General features: G+C 32.0%; 1 protein-coding gene across 2 annotated transcripts in view; it reads left to right on the top strand.

The window, feature by feature from the left end:
• Window positions 1–16,008, top strand: part of LOC118186752 (sialin-like) — a 106,499-nt gene that overhangs the window by 74,417 nt on the left and 16,074 nt on the right. For both annotated transcript variants that reach the window (XM_085811516.1, XM_035356899.2), the window contains exon 5: window positions 11,775–11,908. In XM_085811516.1, the coding sequence (XP_085667642.1) occupies window positions 11,775–11,908 (134 nt within the window). The remainder of the gene's footprint in view (window positions 1–11,774; window positions 11,909–16,008) is intronic.

Genomic DNA, 16,008 nt, shown 5'->3' with positions numbered 1-16,008 from the left:
ACGAGTAATACGTATTCATATAATATTTTCCATTTTCCCATTCCAAAATTGCTAAATCTAATCCTCTACTCCACTGCTTAGAAGAGAATTTGCAGGTCACGCCGACCAAGCAGCCTTATAAAAAGATTCACATGGGTATAAAGAGATGCAAATCCCCAAGACAAGATTCACATGGGCATCGCGGCATTTTGGTGAAGGGTGCTTTCTTCGTGTTATAAGCTAAATTTCATACGAGTGCCAGGACACCGCTGTGTCACAGCGAACACCGACCAACTTTCTTAAGGGTGCCGCACGTTTATGCAAGTTGGTTGTACCGATCAAACCAATCCCACCTGCCGATGATTGATACAAGATTAATTTTAGTACAATTATCTTAAAAGAGTAAATCCATACTTAGTAAGTTCAATTTCGAAAAATGTTTTAAAGTAACTTGAATGTAAATTGTTAAAAATGTTTAACGGGGACTTGAATTAAATCATGAATAACAAAATTTCAATTGTAAAAAGAAATAAACAAAAAGCAAGTAATTAAATTAAATACAAGTAATCATTGTCATTGATCGGAAATTAGTTAACTTTTCAAGGGGAACAAACCAACTCCCGTTCAATGAAAATTAATCAAGAAATAAATACGAAGGTGTTTCGTCCTTTACTCGAGCAATAAGGCGATGCCAAACCGGCAATTTCAAGCTAGGCCAAACATTTCCGTGAATAGAAGGGACTATATACAAATGCAGAGAACCAAGGAACTCATTTCGATTAAGCATTTTAGCTAACTCAATTTTGAGTGAAAAGCAATTTCTGCAGCTAAATTGACATTGCTCGAGTAGCTGTCCCCCGTCACCCTCGTGTTTTGCATTTTAGTTCAAAACTATTTGTAAAAATTAAACATTGGAAATTGGCATTATGAAATAGAATTCAAATTAATTGAAATAAACATTAGAAAATTACAAAATATAAGAAAAATAATGCAATATTTGCAAAAACAAATAAAAGAAAAAGAAATTTTTAAAAAATATATAATAAGAAAAGGGAATGTACATGAAGATATAAAGGCCAGAAAAAAACATTAATTAACTTAAGTTTTTTCTAGTGGAATGTGGGTAAAGTGTTCTCTTCGCGTCTCACTCAGAAGGGTTGTGTTTCCGAAATCTTTATCGCCAATGGGGGCTTTGAAATTACATCAGTCGGCGAAACTTGCGTGAAGTAATTTATGCGAGAGGGAGTGACTAGGAATGCTTGAGGGACGTATGTTGTGGAGTTCTTATGTGAGTGAAACCGTCTGTTAAAATTTTTGAATATACTAGTGAATGGAAATTAATTAATTTCTGGCTAATTGTCGTGTCGTAACGAGGTAGAAATTAAGAAAAGGAAAAAAGGAACTTTCACTGTCAAAGAGCTATTTGACAAACTAAAGATTATGAAATAGGCCCATTTTTTTTAGTAACAGCATAAATCTGAAGACAATTAGCTTTTTACATTATATACAACTTTGTAATTACACTATGTTCAAATCCTTCAACTGATAGTCATCCAACTTATACCGCCTTCTCAGGTTTAGGAACAAATCATCATATCCCTATCAGTTAATTGATTTAGAGTGAGTATTTAACGCCTGCTCTTTTGAGGCAATGGTTAATAAATTGATTAGGTATTAGGTAAGGAGCAAAACTTCGCGTTGTAGATCTATCGTATCTGTGCAGATATTTTTAATACGTTGTATTTGATTTATTATTGTATTGTTAATTACTTTTTGAATATGTTGGAATTCCAATTTATTAATTTGTTAGTATTGAAACTGAAGTTTCCTGTTTTGTCAAAAAGTAAAATTTTTTTGTGGTTAATGATTTGAAGATCGAGATAGTCTATGCTATTTTGTGAATTATTAGTTTTATTAAGTGTAAGGCAATTTGGATAAATCTCGGAGTATTCAATCTTATTAAAATTATTAATTGTGATAAGATCAATATATCTGTAAGTGTGCTTGTAGTAATTTAATTCTTGTTGTTGTAGATTTTTTTGGAAGTTAAATTCTTTGATAAATAAAAAGATATTACAGAGCGAGGTACTGGAATGTGATCCCATTGGAAGACCTCTGACTTGTTTAAAAAGTTGATTTTGAAATTTAATGTAGTTATGAAAAAGTGTGCATTTTAGGTAGGTTTTCCATTTATTAAGATTCATAATCGTGAAAATATCAGGGAAGAGTTTAGGCAGATCTAGTAGACTAGTATAACTTTCTTCTAAAGGAAGTGAGGTATATAAGTATTTCAAAGTCATAGCAGTTAATGTTCTGTATGTTAATTGTTTGAATGGCATTAATGACAGGAGTGTTATTATGGATGATCCAGCAATAGTTATGATTAGTGTTACAATCGTTGAAAATAAATTTACAGATTTTTTTAAGTTGAATTGAAAAATAATAGTCTACATTTTTCTTGTAATTATTAATTCTGTTCTTGCCGAAGATAGCTCGAACTTATTTAATGATACTTAACTTCAGTAAGTGGACTGTAATATTAACAATAACAAATTTATTTTAACAAAAACAACATTATTGAATACTAGCACACGCATGTGCTTATAGTTACCTATGTAACTTAGCTAAAGAGCGAGCAACCATATGCTCTTACATCAAGTCAGAAATCATTTCATACTAATAAAGCAAAAACGAAATAACTTTAGGGTTACACTAAAGCCAAACTCTGCTTGGCGTAAAACAATGCTGCCAAGCAATACTCTTTCAGTCACCGAACAAATTCTATTTGCTATAAATCTGAATTTTAATGGTGTTTTATGGAATTTGAGAAGTGCATAAAGGTTAGTTAATCTGTTGTAGCTTGGATTTAAAGTAATATTTAGTTTTTTATGAAAAGTTTTAATTAATAAATTATAGATGTTTCTGTAAGGTTGGCCAATTGATAAGTAGTTGCGTTGAGAAGTTCTTTATGAATAATTTCTGCGTAGAATTGTTTTCATATAATGCTAAAGTTATTATTTGCTTTATCTATTTTTGTAATAGTAAAAAGTTTTTAAAATTTTTTTAATATCTGATGTAAGTTGCAACCAATTATTTGTACTTTTAATCTTGAGGTGATTGATTTCGGTGGATATGCGTTGCAGAATTTTATGTTTCCATTTTAAAAAGGTATCTATAGATAAAATCAGTTGATAACTTGCTTTAAATTCGTTGATGCTGTTTTCGAAAATCTTGCAACAGTAATTTTTAGTTATGTTTCTGACTGGTCTAAATTTTGCACCATAACTCATTAGTGTTTTTAGTTGATGGTTTTGTATGATATTCAGGTTGCCAGTAATTATGTGCTGATGATGAGAATCTACGTAAATACTGTAATCTGGTGACTTGCAATGTCATTCTGCTGTCTCATCTATTTCATGGTGGTTAGTTAGCAAGTTACTTAAGGTCCTTTGATATTTAAATGCAGCTATTAGTATGGTATCTACAGCTGGGAAGTAAACTTTACAATCTTTGATGATTCTTGAGAATCGAATATTGTCAAACTGCGGATGCAGAAAATTGACTGTAAAATAAATTTTGCGTTGAGTCAGACAATTAGAAAGTCTGAAAAGACAAAAATCGAGAACCATGTCTTTAATGATTTGTATTTCGTCGTAGCTTTCATGTATGAATTTTTTTAGTTTGGTAAGGAATTTATTAGTACAAGAGTGTAACCAGTTGAGAAGTTTCTTGGGGAAGTTTTCCGAGTCAAAAAAACATTTCAATTAAGATAATTCTACTAAGATTAATCTTAGGAGATAATATAATCAATTTTCTTTAGTAAATAAATTATTATTAACTTACTTTGCAGCAATTGCGCAAGTAGTAGAATAACTCAACTCAATTTCGCACTAAGTGAATTTAAGATCATACAACATATGTATATATATATGTTTTAATCTGTGAAACATTAAAAGCATTTAAAAGAATTTTTTCAACTTCAGGAGACTGGAATAATTCAGTTTCTAAACAACACCAAATGAGCAATGGAAAACTTTCAAAGTAATTCAAGAAACAAAAGTCAGATTTATAGTTATTTTAAGATAAAGTGAACTTATTAATAGTAAGTAAATTAAAATAATAAAATAATCTCCTTTTGAATAATTTTGAATTTAAGGAGAAAATTTTGAATATCAATTTAAAATTTTTCATCTCTGCTTCAGAAGTCATTTCACTTAATACATTACATTAATAATACATTAATACATTACATTAATAATTAGATTAGCTCCATGAGTGACGTAGTATCAAAATTTGACTGTGTAACAATATTTCACTTACAGATTATATTATTTATTATCATTATATCTCAGATATCGGCCTGTTAAAAAAAAAAAAAAGCTCTACAAAATAATTACTTTAAATGACTAGTAACATATTCAATATTTTTTTGGTACTATTCTGTTTTGAGGGTCGTAAGAAAATTGCAGCGAAAATGTAGGCGCAAAAGCGCCAAATCTAGCAAACGCGCCCATTTAAACAGCGCGCCAAATCTAGCGTACGCGTTGATTTCAGATTGCGTAAGTTTATATAGTTCTATATTTCTTAAGACGCCATTGAAATACAAGTTTAATTTTTAAATCCTTTTTTGATTTTAAATCCTTTATTGATATCCTATGGATTTAAAAATTTGGGAATTGCCCATAACGAAAAGTCGGCAATAGAATTTTGGGTAAATGCAGAATCACCCACTGCTTGACGCGTTTTTAAGAATTGCACATACTCGGTATCCATGTGCACATCGACCTATTTTCACTTAAAAAAAAAAAAAAAAAAAAAAAAAATCCTAGAATTGCACAAAAATGGTACTGCGCACACCCTTGACTTTATCTATGTACACATCGACCTATTTTCACTTAAAAAGTAAAAGAAAATTGACAAAAATCCAATTGTTTTTACTCTTGTAAAAAGCGGCAAACAAGTAAATGAGCGATTCTGCACTTTACCGAGAATATTTTCAAAGATAAGGCATCATTCATTATAGAAAATTACGTTTGAACAACCAACGAGATGAAATTATGCTTTAGCGATAAAACGGTAGCGAAATAGCGATACAGGCATCCATTCAGTCATGTTTAGCAATTTTTATATAAATTATAATAATGATCTGAAATAGTTATTTACTCTTATGCTTCCATTCAGTCATGTTTAGCCTTTTTCATATAAATTATAATAATAAAAAAGTATTATATGAAATTAACCTTCCATCTAAATTAAAACATCAATCTTAGATAGTTATTTACTATTATACTTCCTTTCTTGCTGCAATTATTAGGGTTGCCGCAATTCCTTTTGGCAGCATTGGCATCAAGAATAATTTGGCGATTTTTTACGACCCTCGAAGCCGAATAGTACCTTTTTTTTACACGATCTTCTTTTACGTGATTCCATTTATTAAAGAAAGAATCCCATTTTTTATCTTCTTGGATCTAACACGGTTCAGATAGTTTATTTATTTATTTATTTATATTTTAAATATCTCTCTGAATGTAATATTAAGAAAATATTCCTGTTCAAGAAAAATGTGAATTTGCTTAATATGCCGCTCTTGTAGTAGTATTTTTCGAATTAATTCTTTAATTCCAAAAATATTATCAGCAATAAATTTCGTTAATTTCTCTCATACCATTGAATTACATAGAATTCTTCTTGAAAATTTTTAAACATTGCTCATATTTAATTAACAGCTTTTTTTAAGTCTGATTTATTATATTCAATTTTAAAATGTTTCGTAATAATAATGTATCGCTAAACCTTACCGAAAGATTCAGTTATGCAAAAGCTAAAAAGAAATGTTATCTAGCTACTTTATTCGCTAGTAAGATCCAAATTTAAAATTTTAAGAAACTTGCTATAGTACTTGATATATTACTTCCTCACCAGCAACCAACATGCCGTGTAAAAGTGGAACTGTAGTAATTTAAGAGAATAATTCACTCTGAACTAATGCCAAAGACAGTGTCCGCCAATAGATGGCAGCACCAATGCATATTACATTTGTTTTATTATTTTTTCAGTGAACGCCTAAACAGCAGTTTAACAAAATATTACTGTTTGATGAACCTCACGGATTATTATGAAACAGATAACATTCCAATATTCTGTGTGAAAACAGAAATGGATTTAAAGGATAATTCACTCAAACCATCACGATTTGTTGTCAATATTTGCCAATAGATGGCAGCACCGATAAATTTTAAATACTTTTCCATTATCAGAGGCCAGAGTGCCAACGCTATTTGATGGGCTGCAAGGATTTTTCTAAAATAAATACCATTCAAAATGCAAAGAAATTTTTATTCTGAAATAATGTTTGCAGAAAAACCTTGTACAACAGTTCTCTGAATTACCGATTTTTATGCATATTATTTATTAAAGTTATCCACAGGAATTTTATGCATATTATAATATAATTTTTTAATACTGAAACGGATTCTTTTTTAAATGGATTGTATATGATTTTAGCCCTTTCGATAAATGAAAATTGCAGCTTTTTATTTCCTATCTTAATTGGAAATATATTAATTTCATCTAAGAAACCAATAAAATCTGGGTTATATTGCAATGCCTTTTGACTAATAAATGGCGAGCACTGTGATGTAATTATATATATTATATTAAATCGAATTTTTATGACTAAGATCGCAAAAACCTAAATATCTATAATGATATCATAATTTAATCGAAAATAGAGTGAATTACATGAATGCTGAATGTAAGTTGCGAAATTCATATATGGAAAGAGTGATATTAAAAAGAGGTTTTTCTAAACAAATGTGAAAAATACCTTTATGATATTCAAAGATGACATTCAATTTTATATCCTCTTTCATTTTATGTTAAAGGGAGGAAGGAGAGAAAATGCGAGCTCGGTGCTAAATATAAGATGAAAGCATGTAGAATAAGATTTGCGGATTACAGTGGCTTTGGTCACTAGTAGTGGTGACTAGGAATACATGATTTTAAATTTTTTTACAAACACCCATATTTTCGAATTCAGTCGTCAACTTTCAACAAATGCAAACAGACCCAAAACTAAAGTCTCGGTTGGCGGGTATAATCGATGTTATTTGACTCTCAGAGTAGATGCTCTAAAAACTTTTCTTTGTTTAGAATTCGAAAAATTTTCAGGTTGGTGTTGCATGTTACTGTCCTTCATCTTTTTCTCTTTCTAATATTTGTTTAAAGCGTGGCCTTGAAAAATACTTCTCTTTATCCTCAGAATGAAGCAAGTAAAATGTTAATCGTTATAAACTGAAATTATTTTAAAATATCTTAAACGAAGATAATTTGCCGAACTAACAATTTTTCGTATATATCAGTGTAATGTCATGACAGTTGCGGCTGTAACTGTCATCAGTCGACTCTTGTTCAAATACAAATAATTAAATGTTGACAAATTTTTTTCTGCATAGGTGTATCCAGCAGTTAATATTTTAAATATCAGCTCCGGCTGATTTACAAATTTATTCAGTAGATGGCAGCACCAATATGAGAAACCTGCAGATGACAACAGTGGTTAAACCTGATGCTAATCAGCTTAAAATCCTGATTAATTTGAATAAGAAAAAAGAATATATATTTTAATATAGAAGTATAAATACAATTGCCTATTTGACATATTTAAAGGCGTGGTTGGATTTATAGATAGTTTATTTATGTATAGTTAAAAAAAATACTGAGGAATGATGTTTTTTTTTTTTTCCCTCGGAAAAACTTTTAACATGCGTCAGTTTATGCTCAGTGGTCAAATAATTATTTTAATTAAAGCATTTTTAAAAGGAATTCAGTTAGAAATTTACATTGCAGAGCTATTTTAAAATCCGGCGCAATGCTATATCAGCTGTTGCTTAAAAATGATCTGAATTTCGTAATTGAAACAGATTTCGTTTTGACGCATTTCTGATTTATCATTTCAGATATGTTGCAATACGCGGTTGCTCTTTGTAAAATGAAATAGCGAATATTTTATTAGCTACATTTGGCAGTTTCCCAGGAAACATGTTCAGAGTTCTCGAAATTTTTAAACTAAGATAATAACTTATATTCAAGCTTAAATAAAACAAAAGTAAATGCGTAATTAAAGTAAAACATACATGCTGGAAGTGAGAGAGATGCAAAAATTTCTGAGTTTGGTTACAAATGCCACACTAAAATATAAATTGTATTCAATCACTATCGCTCTCATCGATTATCGGATGTGTCCTATGAACCCTTCCCCCCCAAAACTGAAAGTTCAATAATTAGTGCTTTTAAACTATGCCAAACTTATATTGTTACGTGCCTACAGCTTCGTAATAGATTGAATGCACATGTACGATAATAGGTTAATAAACATTTATTTTTATTAAAAGAAATATTTCAGAACTCTATAATTTCCACAGAAATATTCGTACGAGTGTTCACAATATCACACAGTATAATTAGTAGTTACTTCAAACTACTAAGAGCGTTAAACACAAGGCAACGCTAAGCGCATTGAAAGAGAAATCTAACTCGGATATCTCAGTTCACCCGGAACTAAACAACTCGCAACAACAATAACTAAGCAGCTGAACTCAGATGCTCTCTTTCCGGCTTTTTATAGTTTTCAACCGGCCGCGAGATATTTCTAGTACTTTTTTTGCTTCTCGAGATTTCTGGAAAGCAATAAGAGTACAGCTAACATAGTGGTCCATTATATTTATTCTATTTCAATATACATTACCGAGATACCCATTTACTCGATGTTTAATGCACATGCCCCTGTACTCTTTCTTTTCTGGCATAGCTTTCTCTTAAAAATTTGTCTCACGCTACATCACCAAAACACAATTTCAATTATAATTCTAGTAAAATGACCTATTTAAATACAAAATTCGTAACGACATGTCTCATTTTTTAATTCATCTGAATTATGTTTCTTTCTCAGTGTTAGTCAAGTGGGGTGTATCTATTAAAATGGGAATGCAATTTAGGCAGGTACTATTTGTATGCTTTGCCTAATTTAAATAATCAACTCATTTTTAGTTGTGTCGCACTCCGATAAAATGTGAAGAAAGCATTTCGCGAAATTTCTAAAATAGGAAGTTTCAAATTATCCGAAAACGAAATAACAAAAAAGTTTTAAATTATCGGAAAACGAATAGTAAAAAACGTATTTGTAAGAAGAATAGCAAAGAGTGCGGACTGATCTATTGTTTTAAGACATTATTCAATGCTCCTACAAAAATGATAAATGCTTGACATCTGAGCAAACGTGAAGTGTGTATCACATATAATGGCAGATCGACGATTGCACAACAGAGCGAAATTCAATAAGCCGAAGCAAACTGCTTTCTGGCGCATAATATAAAATTTTGATCTGATAAATGTTAAATTTACTGCATTAAGTTTTTAAGTAAACTGTTTCTATAGCAAGTTTAAATACAAAATGCAATCATCACCTGCTCATTTGGCTTATTAAAGATCAAAATACTATCCAAAACGTAAATAATCGAATGAGAACTTAGATTTTCCCTTGCTCATTCGGCGAGTTAAAGACCAAAACACTATTCAAAAACGTAAATAATCGAAATGAGAATTTAGATCCATTTTTAGCTATATATAAATTTTAGCTGCCGAAATATTTAATTATGAAGTAAAGGAAGTATTGCAATAGCGAAATATTTTGTTATATCTCAATGAAAATATCCATTCTGACCGCTCTAGAATCCATTTGAACGATTTTTTTGCGTAGCATTTATGCGTACGGATAGAATAAAGGGCTCTTTTTCCTAAAACGGATTATAAAATGGTTTTTAAATGGATGCAAAAGAGATATTCTTTGTGATGTCTGTTCGTACGTACCTATGTATGTCCCTCGCATAACTAAAAAACGATTAGCTGGCCGTAGAAGGATGAAATTTTGTATATGGAACTGCTATAACATCTAGTTGTGCACCTCCCTTTTTCATCGCAATCGGCCGCCGCAAATATATATATATTTTCTCATAGTTGCCCGTCTCGGTGAGCTCACGTTTCTTATTCTTATATATTGGTTAATTGTGCACTTTTGCTTTAAAAGTGATTGAATTGTGTTGTTCTTATGTTCCGGCTAAGGTTTTTATACCTTTAGTTAATCTGCAGGCAATAGTTTTAGAATTACCTACAATTTAAAAGCTTAAATGTTACTAGGCTTAAATGTGGCGGCTACTTGTTTACATTTTACACTCTTAGTAGTATAGAGAATTAAGTCAGTTAGTGCACCAACTTAAATGTGATTTTGCCCAGTTTTTAACTTTAAATTTTGGTTCATCGAAAATTTTGTCTTCTTGATCTTTGGTCAAATGGCAAACTCTAATTTTAATTGCAAAAACTTTTTTAACTGTATTTGGTTGTAGGGTTTATATTTATTTTAACTAACATTTATTTTAAGTTTAAGCTATCTTTCCTGTCAAGCCTTTACTTTCCCCTGGAATTGCCAATGCCAGAGTATGTAAATCGTAGTAGAACGCGCAGAGTATTCAAATTTTTAGCAGAAGTAACTGAGTTTAAATAGAAGAGAAACGAGATTGTAAGTGTGCTTCTTGAATCCCGAGCGTGAAGGTTGCTTGGTAGAAAAGAACCGCGCGTTTCGGCCTGTGTGCCTATTTCGACAGTTCGTTGAATCTTTCAAATTCTTAATCAGAAAGTTTGCTGAATCTCAGCTGTATCTTAGAACGCGGTTAAGATAGTTACAATTATAGAGCCTCGTAGATAGTGACTTCGTTATTTATGCATCCTGTCATTTATTTTTAGTTGTACTTTTCTATTTTTGTTTGACCGCCGGGTCGGCGTAGTTTGTGAGCGTCAAGTGAACGGAACTGTGATTTCTAAAGTGAAATAAAAAGGGAGTTAAACCCTTCTTAAGAAACTGTGTAATTTCCAGTTCATAGCAGTCACTACTACTGTTGCTGACAAGTTGGGGCCTCCCAACATCATATGGTGTTTGGGGTTTTCCTGTATTTTACAATTTTTAATGAAAATATTTAGAGTTTTATGTAATTTTGTCTAGTCGCGAAGTGAGAAGTGAATTGATTGAATGAGCAATATATGCCTGATGAAATTCGAGGAAATAAGTTTAAAGGAAGTGCAGCAAAAGATGTGCATAATTTAATAGACCGTACAAAGAAGTCATGTGCGCTCAGATCAGGAATTTGCTTTATATGTACTGAAACCGAAATCTTTTAATGCGAGTTAAAATCTAAATGGGGATTTCTGAGACATATGGTTAATTTAAAACTCCTGAAGATTTCATCATTTTTGTCGAGAAGCGCACGTCCTTGATGATATCACTCGCAAATCTATTAAACAAAAATAACTGGTATTTCTGGATTTCCGTCCAATACTCTACGTCAATCAAATGACTTTTTCAAAAGAACTTTTAAGTGTAGTTTAATGGCGTGAAAATACGATATGAAGTATCTTATCTTTCACATTTAGTTTATATGAAGAAGATGCTAAAGCTAAAATTAAAATTATAAATTGTAAATTCATATTGGAAGTAATATTTCCGAAATTATGTACAAAAATTGTTATTGTTATTTTAGGATGCGTATATTGCATAATTCTTTTGATTCCAGAAACGAATCCGCCAATATGTTACACGAATTTATTCCCAGATTTTTATTAACTCTTTTGCTTTCTTTTATGATAATGATAATAAATACGAAATTAAATAAAATGAAATTTTATTCACGAGATTAGAAACTGAATATATGTTTGACTTTTAATTGATTGTTTTTATTTCATTGTAGGTTGCATAGGCTGCGTGTGGTTTGTATTCTGGGTCTTTCTTGTATATAACACCCCAGCAGAACATCCCCGAATCTCCAAAAGAGAACTCATGTACATACAACAAAATCTACCGCAAGTCTCTGCGGAGAGAAATGTGAGCATAACATTCTATTGGTGTTTATGTTAGAATTTAGGTTTTCCATATTAATAGTTAAAAAAAATCTCTTTAAATTTAGTAAAAACAGCATGATGAATGATATCTATTTTATTTATTTATTTATTTTAAATGCTGAGTAGAACTAAACATTTTGAAGAATAAATGATCTCTCGACATCAACAGCGGTCATGACTCTCGACACCTATACCCAGACATGTGAAAAATGTGCAATGCCTTCGCCGCAACTCATACTTCAAACATTCCTATTGACCTGACCGTGCTTTCCAATTACACCACGAAGGCACGCAATAAAAAGGGGGGGGACCTCACAAAACCTTACTACTAGTGGGCCAGCGAGTTAAAGTCGCTGAACACTGGTAGTTCGGTCCGAGGTTCGAATCCTTCGAATGGGCCGGCTGCATGGACGCTTTCGTTGTCTTCCCTATGTGTGACGTGTATACGAGCCAGTTTTCCTCAGAATGTCCTCCACGAAGGTAACCCTTTCCTTATATAGATAGCCCTCATGTGCTTTGCCATAATCAAAATAAACCGAACCAAACCTTACAAAATTTCATAGCTTTTCCAAAGCTAAAATTCTGACCAAAGATGATTAGAAGGGAGTTGTTAAAATCAACGGTGCTTCAATGAAGTAAGGGCTTGTTTTTGGTTTTATGTGATTACGGCAAAGCCTCAAGGGCTACCTTCCTAAGGAAAGGGATGCCTTCCTGAAGAAAACTGTCTCGTGTACACAAGGGGAAAGCCACAGAAACGCTCATGCAGCCAGACCGTTCGCAAGATACGAACCTTGGGCCGAACTACAAGTGTTCAACGACTTTACCGCTCGGCCGCTGGTGGGCCTATAATAAGGCCACTAAGTGCTATTACTTCGGCTAAGTAGTGTACATTTTGTACCTGTTGGTAAATTATTGTCGATAAGAAGAAAAATTTTTCGCTCTTACAGCATATCATGCTGTAGTATTATTTTTTTTATTTAATATAATTTTCTTTACGCTTTTCATTTACATAATTATAATAAATGAACTTCATATTAATCGAAATCCCATTTTTTAAAACTAATTGGAGTTACAAACAGAATAGCCTTTAGTTCTATGATGTTTTAATACTGTTGCGTGCGTACGGGTTCGTTTGAATTGAATGCACAAGTCCGATGAAAAATGGACAAAATTTATTATTATCACAACAAAAATGCTTAAATTTCCTCAAATATTCTTTCAGTATTACAATATCTCACAGTAGTTATCTTTTAACTACTCAATCGTTCAACAGAAGTTAATTCAAAACAGCTAAAGAAAGCTAATCCGCGAATTCGCTACAATCAACAACAGCAGTTTTCTAAACAAACTCTTAAAACAACAAACTAACTAATAATAAATTGATCGAAATCGAAATCGAGTGAATGGTTAGGCGGCATTTAGTAGCCCCTGCTACTTTAACCGTCTCTGTTGGAGATATGCCCTAAGGCGTTGGGAAGAATTAAAAATTAAGGTGATTTACACCGCACCGACAAAGGTGAAGCAGGGACATGTGCTAATGCACGTGAGTTGGTCAAGTAGACTTTGGAGAAGGAGCATCTGGCTGCCGTACACATGGAGGTAGGAAAGCCATGGCCGTACAAGCTGTGATGTCTTCACTAGTTGAAGAAAGATGATATGTCGAGGCCAGTCACGTGGGTTGTCACCCACCCAAGTACTGACCCCGAGCTCTGCTGCTGTAAACAGGGGAACCTGTGTGTTGAAAAAGTGAAAGAAATCGTAAACATAGTGAAATTCCCTCAAATGCTTCTAAGCTGGTGATTACTCTTCACTTTCAGCAAATCTCATCAGTGTCATGGCTGCTTTGAACCCGGCAGTAAACTTAATAAATTGAGAGGTTTTCCTCCTTTTTATAAGATTTTAAATGGCGCGCGAGAATTTTCTGGAACTTTCTCGAAATCAAAAAGAGATATTTATTTATTTATTAAATGTTAAATGCACGTGCTCTTGTATTTTTAATTTTTCCGGCTTAGCTTTCTCATAATATTCGTCACGCGCTGCATTGCACAGGGAGTAAAACAATTTAATTTATAATTCTACTAACATTAACTATTTAAATGTAAATCCGCAACAATACATTAAATGTTATTTCCCGACCACTACACACTTTATGGCATCACACAAAACGAGATTCGAGAAAATTACAAATAACTGGAAGTATTTATTGTATTTGATTAAAATCTTAAAATTATCCTCAGTTATATTTAACGCCTTTTTGAATGTAGACTCAAACGCAAATTTACAAAAGTTACAACGCAACACCAAATAATGTCAGGATGAGATGACTAACGGCAACTTAAGTGGCTTCAGTAACATTTGCATGTGCATTTTCATGTTGTTAAAATAACAAGATTCTTCTTGTTCCCCTCTGTATTTGTAATCATCATACATTTGCATGCTCAAAATTCTGTGACAATGAAGCTTTGAAGTGATTCCTTGTGTTTTTTGAACCACATCTAACGGGCCAAATATGTAGAATTTTCATCCCTCTAGTACCTAGAATCTGTATCATTCTGTCCGTATGTGGTAGCTTCGCGTGTACGCATTGAATTCCAAACCCGTTTCACGTCGCTGTACGTTGATCTCTCTCGGCCTAATGCCAGACACTGTCTGATGTGGACGGTGACGTAACGGATGTCGTCATCATTCGCGGTCGGATGTCCGAAATGGGAACGGAATGTGTGTGTTTAGCAAAACGTCACGTGGGTGGAGTTGTGACATCATCCTTTCATCGCTTTTGACAGATACATGTGCTTTAATAGGCCTATTTGAATAATGATTGGTCTCTCGCGGTAAACTGCATTTACATATGGAATAACTGCATCCAGTGAAATTTTAATACTTTGAAAGTTATTTCACAAGAGAATGAAGAACATCACTTCATTGTTCGCAATTCTGAAGAATTAATATTCTGAAAAAATCTGTACATTGGTTGAAAAAGGAACAAGAATAAATGTTTAGTTCGAAATATTTGGGAAAAGCTCAAAATGAGTTGAGAAATTTAGGAAACATTTTTAATAAATCATACCTGCAGAAGTCAAAGAATTGGTATTTTAAGGATTAAATTCATTTCTTAATTTGTAAATTTTTATTTCAGTGGGTGTATTGCCACACACATAACCATCAGTTCCGATTTCCTATCGAAAATAGTTTCAAATCTACCAATCTAGGACATTGAATTTAACAGATGAGTGATAATAAACGAATAATCCAATTGTGTTGGGGAACATAGTGATAATCCAAATTTTTTTGCTGCAAAATAATCATTTTGTGCTTATTTTGAATGATAACCTGCTTTGTTATCGAGGAATCATTGAATCCCCTTTTTTATTTGATATATCTTTTATATTATGAGAGTCTCATACATCTGTTTCTGTTTACATTCTCTGAAATTTAAAAATACACTTCATACATGGTATACTTATGATTGCTATTTCTGGCAATTAACGTCAGAATGTTAAGCAAAAATACGTTACAGTCCCTTTACATGTTTATTTATTATTTAAAATAATTAATGTTTACTTGAGTTTTTAGTTCTACTTGACTTCAACACAGCATTAAGTTCCTAATGTGAAAGATCAGGCTAGTTTTCACAAAAAGTGGCATAGGCTCATTTTGTTTTATATATTTCTCCTGAATTAAAGGTATACTGAGGCCATAGTTTGTAAAATATGTACCCTGCGCAAGAAGAAAAATTGTTTTTTCTATGTTTCGAAAGCGCGACATATGATATATACTATTAGATTTATACATAACATTGTTCTAAAATAGATATTTTGACACAAATTCGGACTTTTTCTGAAATGACATGACATTTTTTTTTCCACATTTCGATTCTAAGACTCAAATTCTGCCAAACTCCCAAGTTTTATAAAAATCGCAAGAGTAGTTTTTAAAAAATTAAGTCTCAAAATTTTAGCTCCTCAATGTTAATTCCATCTGGTATGTATTAATTTTATCTCTTTTTTTTTTATGAAACTTATTTGATTCCTTCTTACAAAGTTTGAAATTTAGATTCATTCCAAAAAAATTCACCCAATTTTT

Source organism: Stegodyphus dumicola, chromosome 2 (assembly GCF_044657685.1).
Source record: "Stegodyphus dumicola isolate Sdum_Otavi_A_Nest chromosome 2, ASM4465768v1".
Taxonomy (NCBI): Eukaryota; Metazoa; Arthropoda; class Arachnida; order Araneae; family Eresidae; genus Stegodyphus; species Stegodyphus dumicola.
Note: the sequence above shows the minus strand (reverse complement) of the source record. Positions and strands in the feature narration are given on the sequence as shown.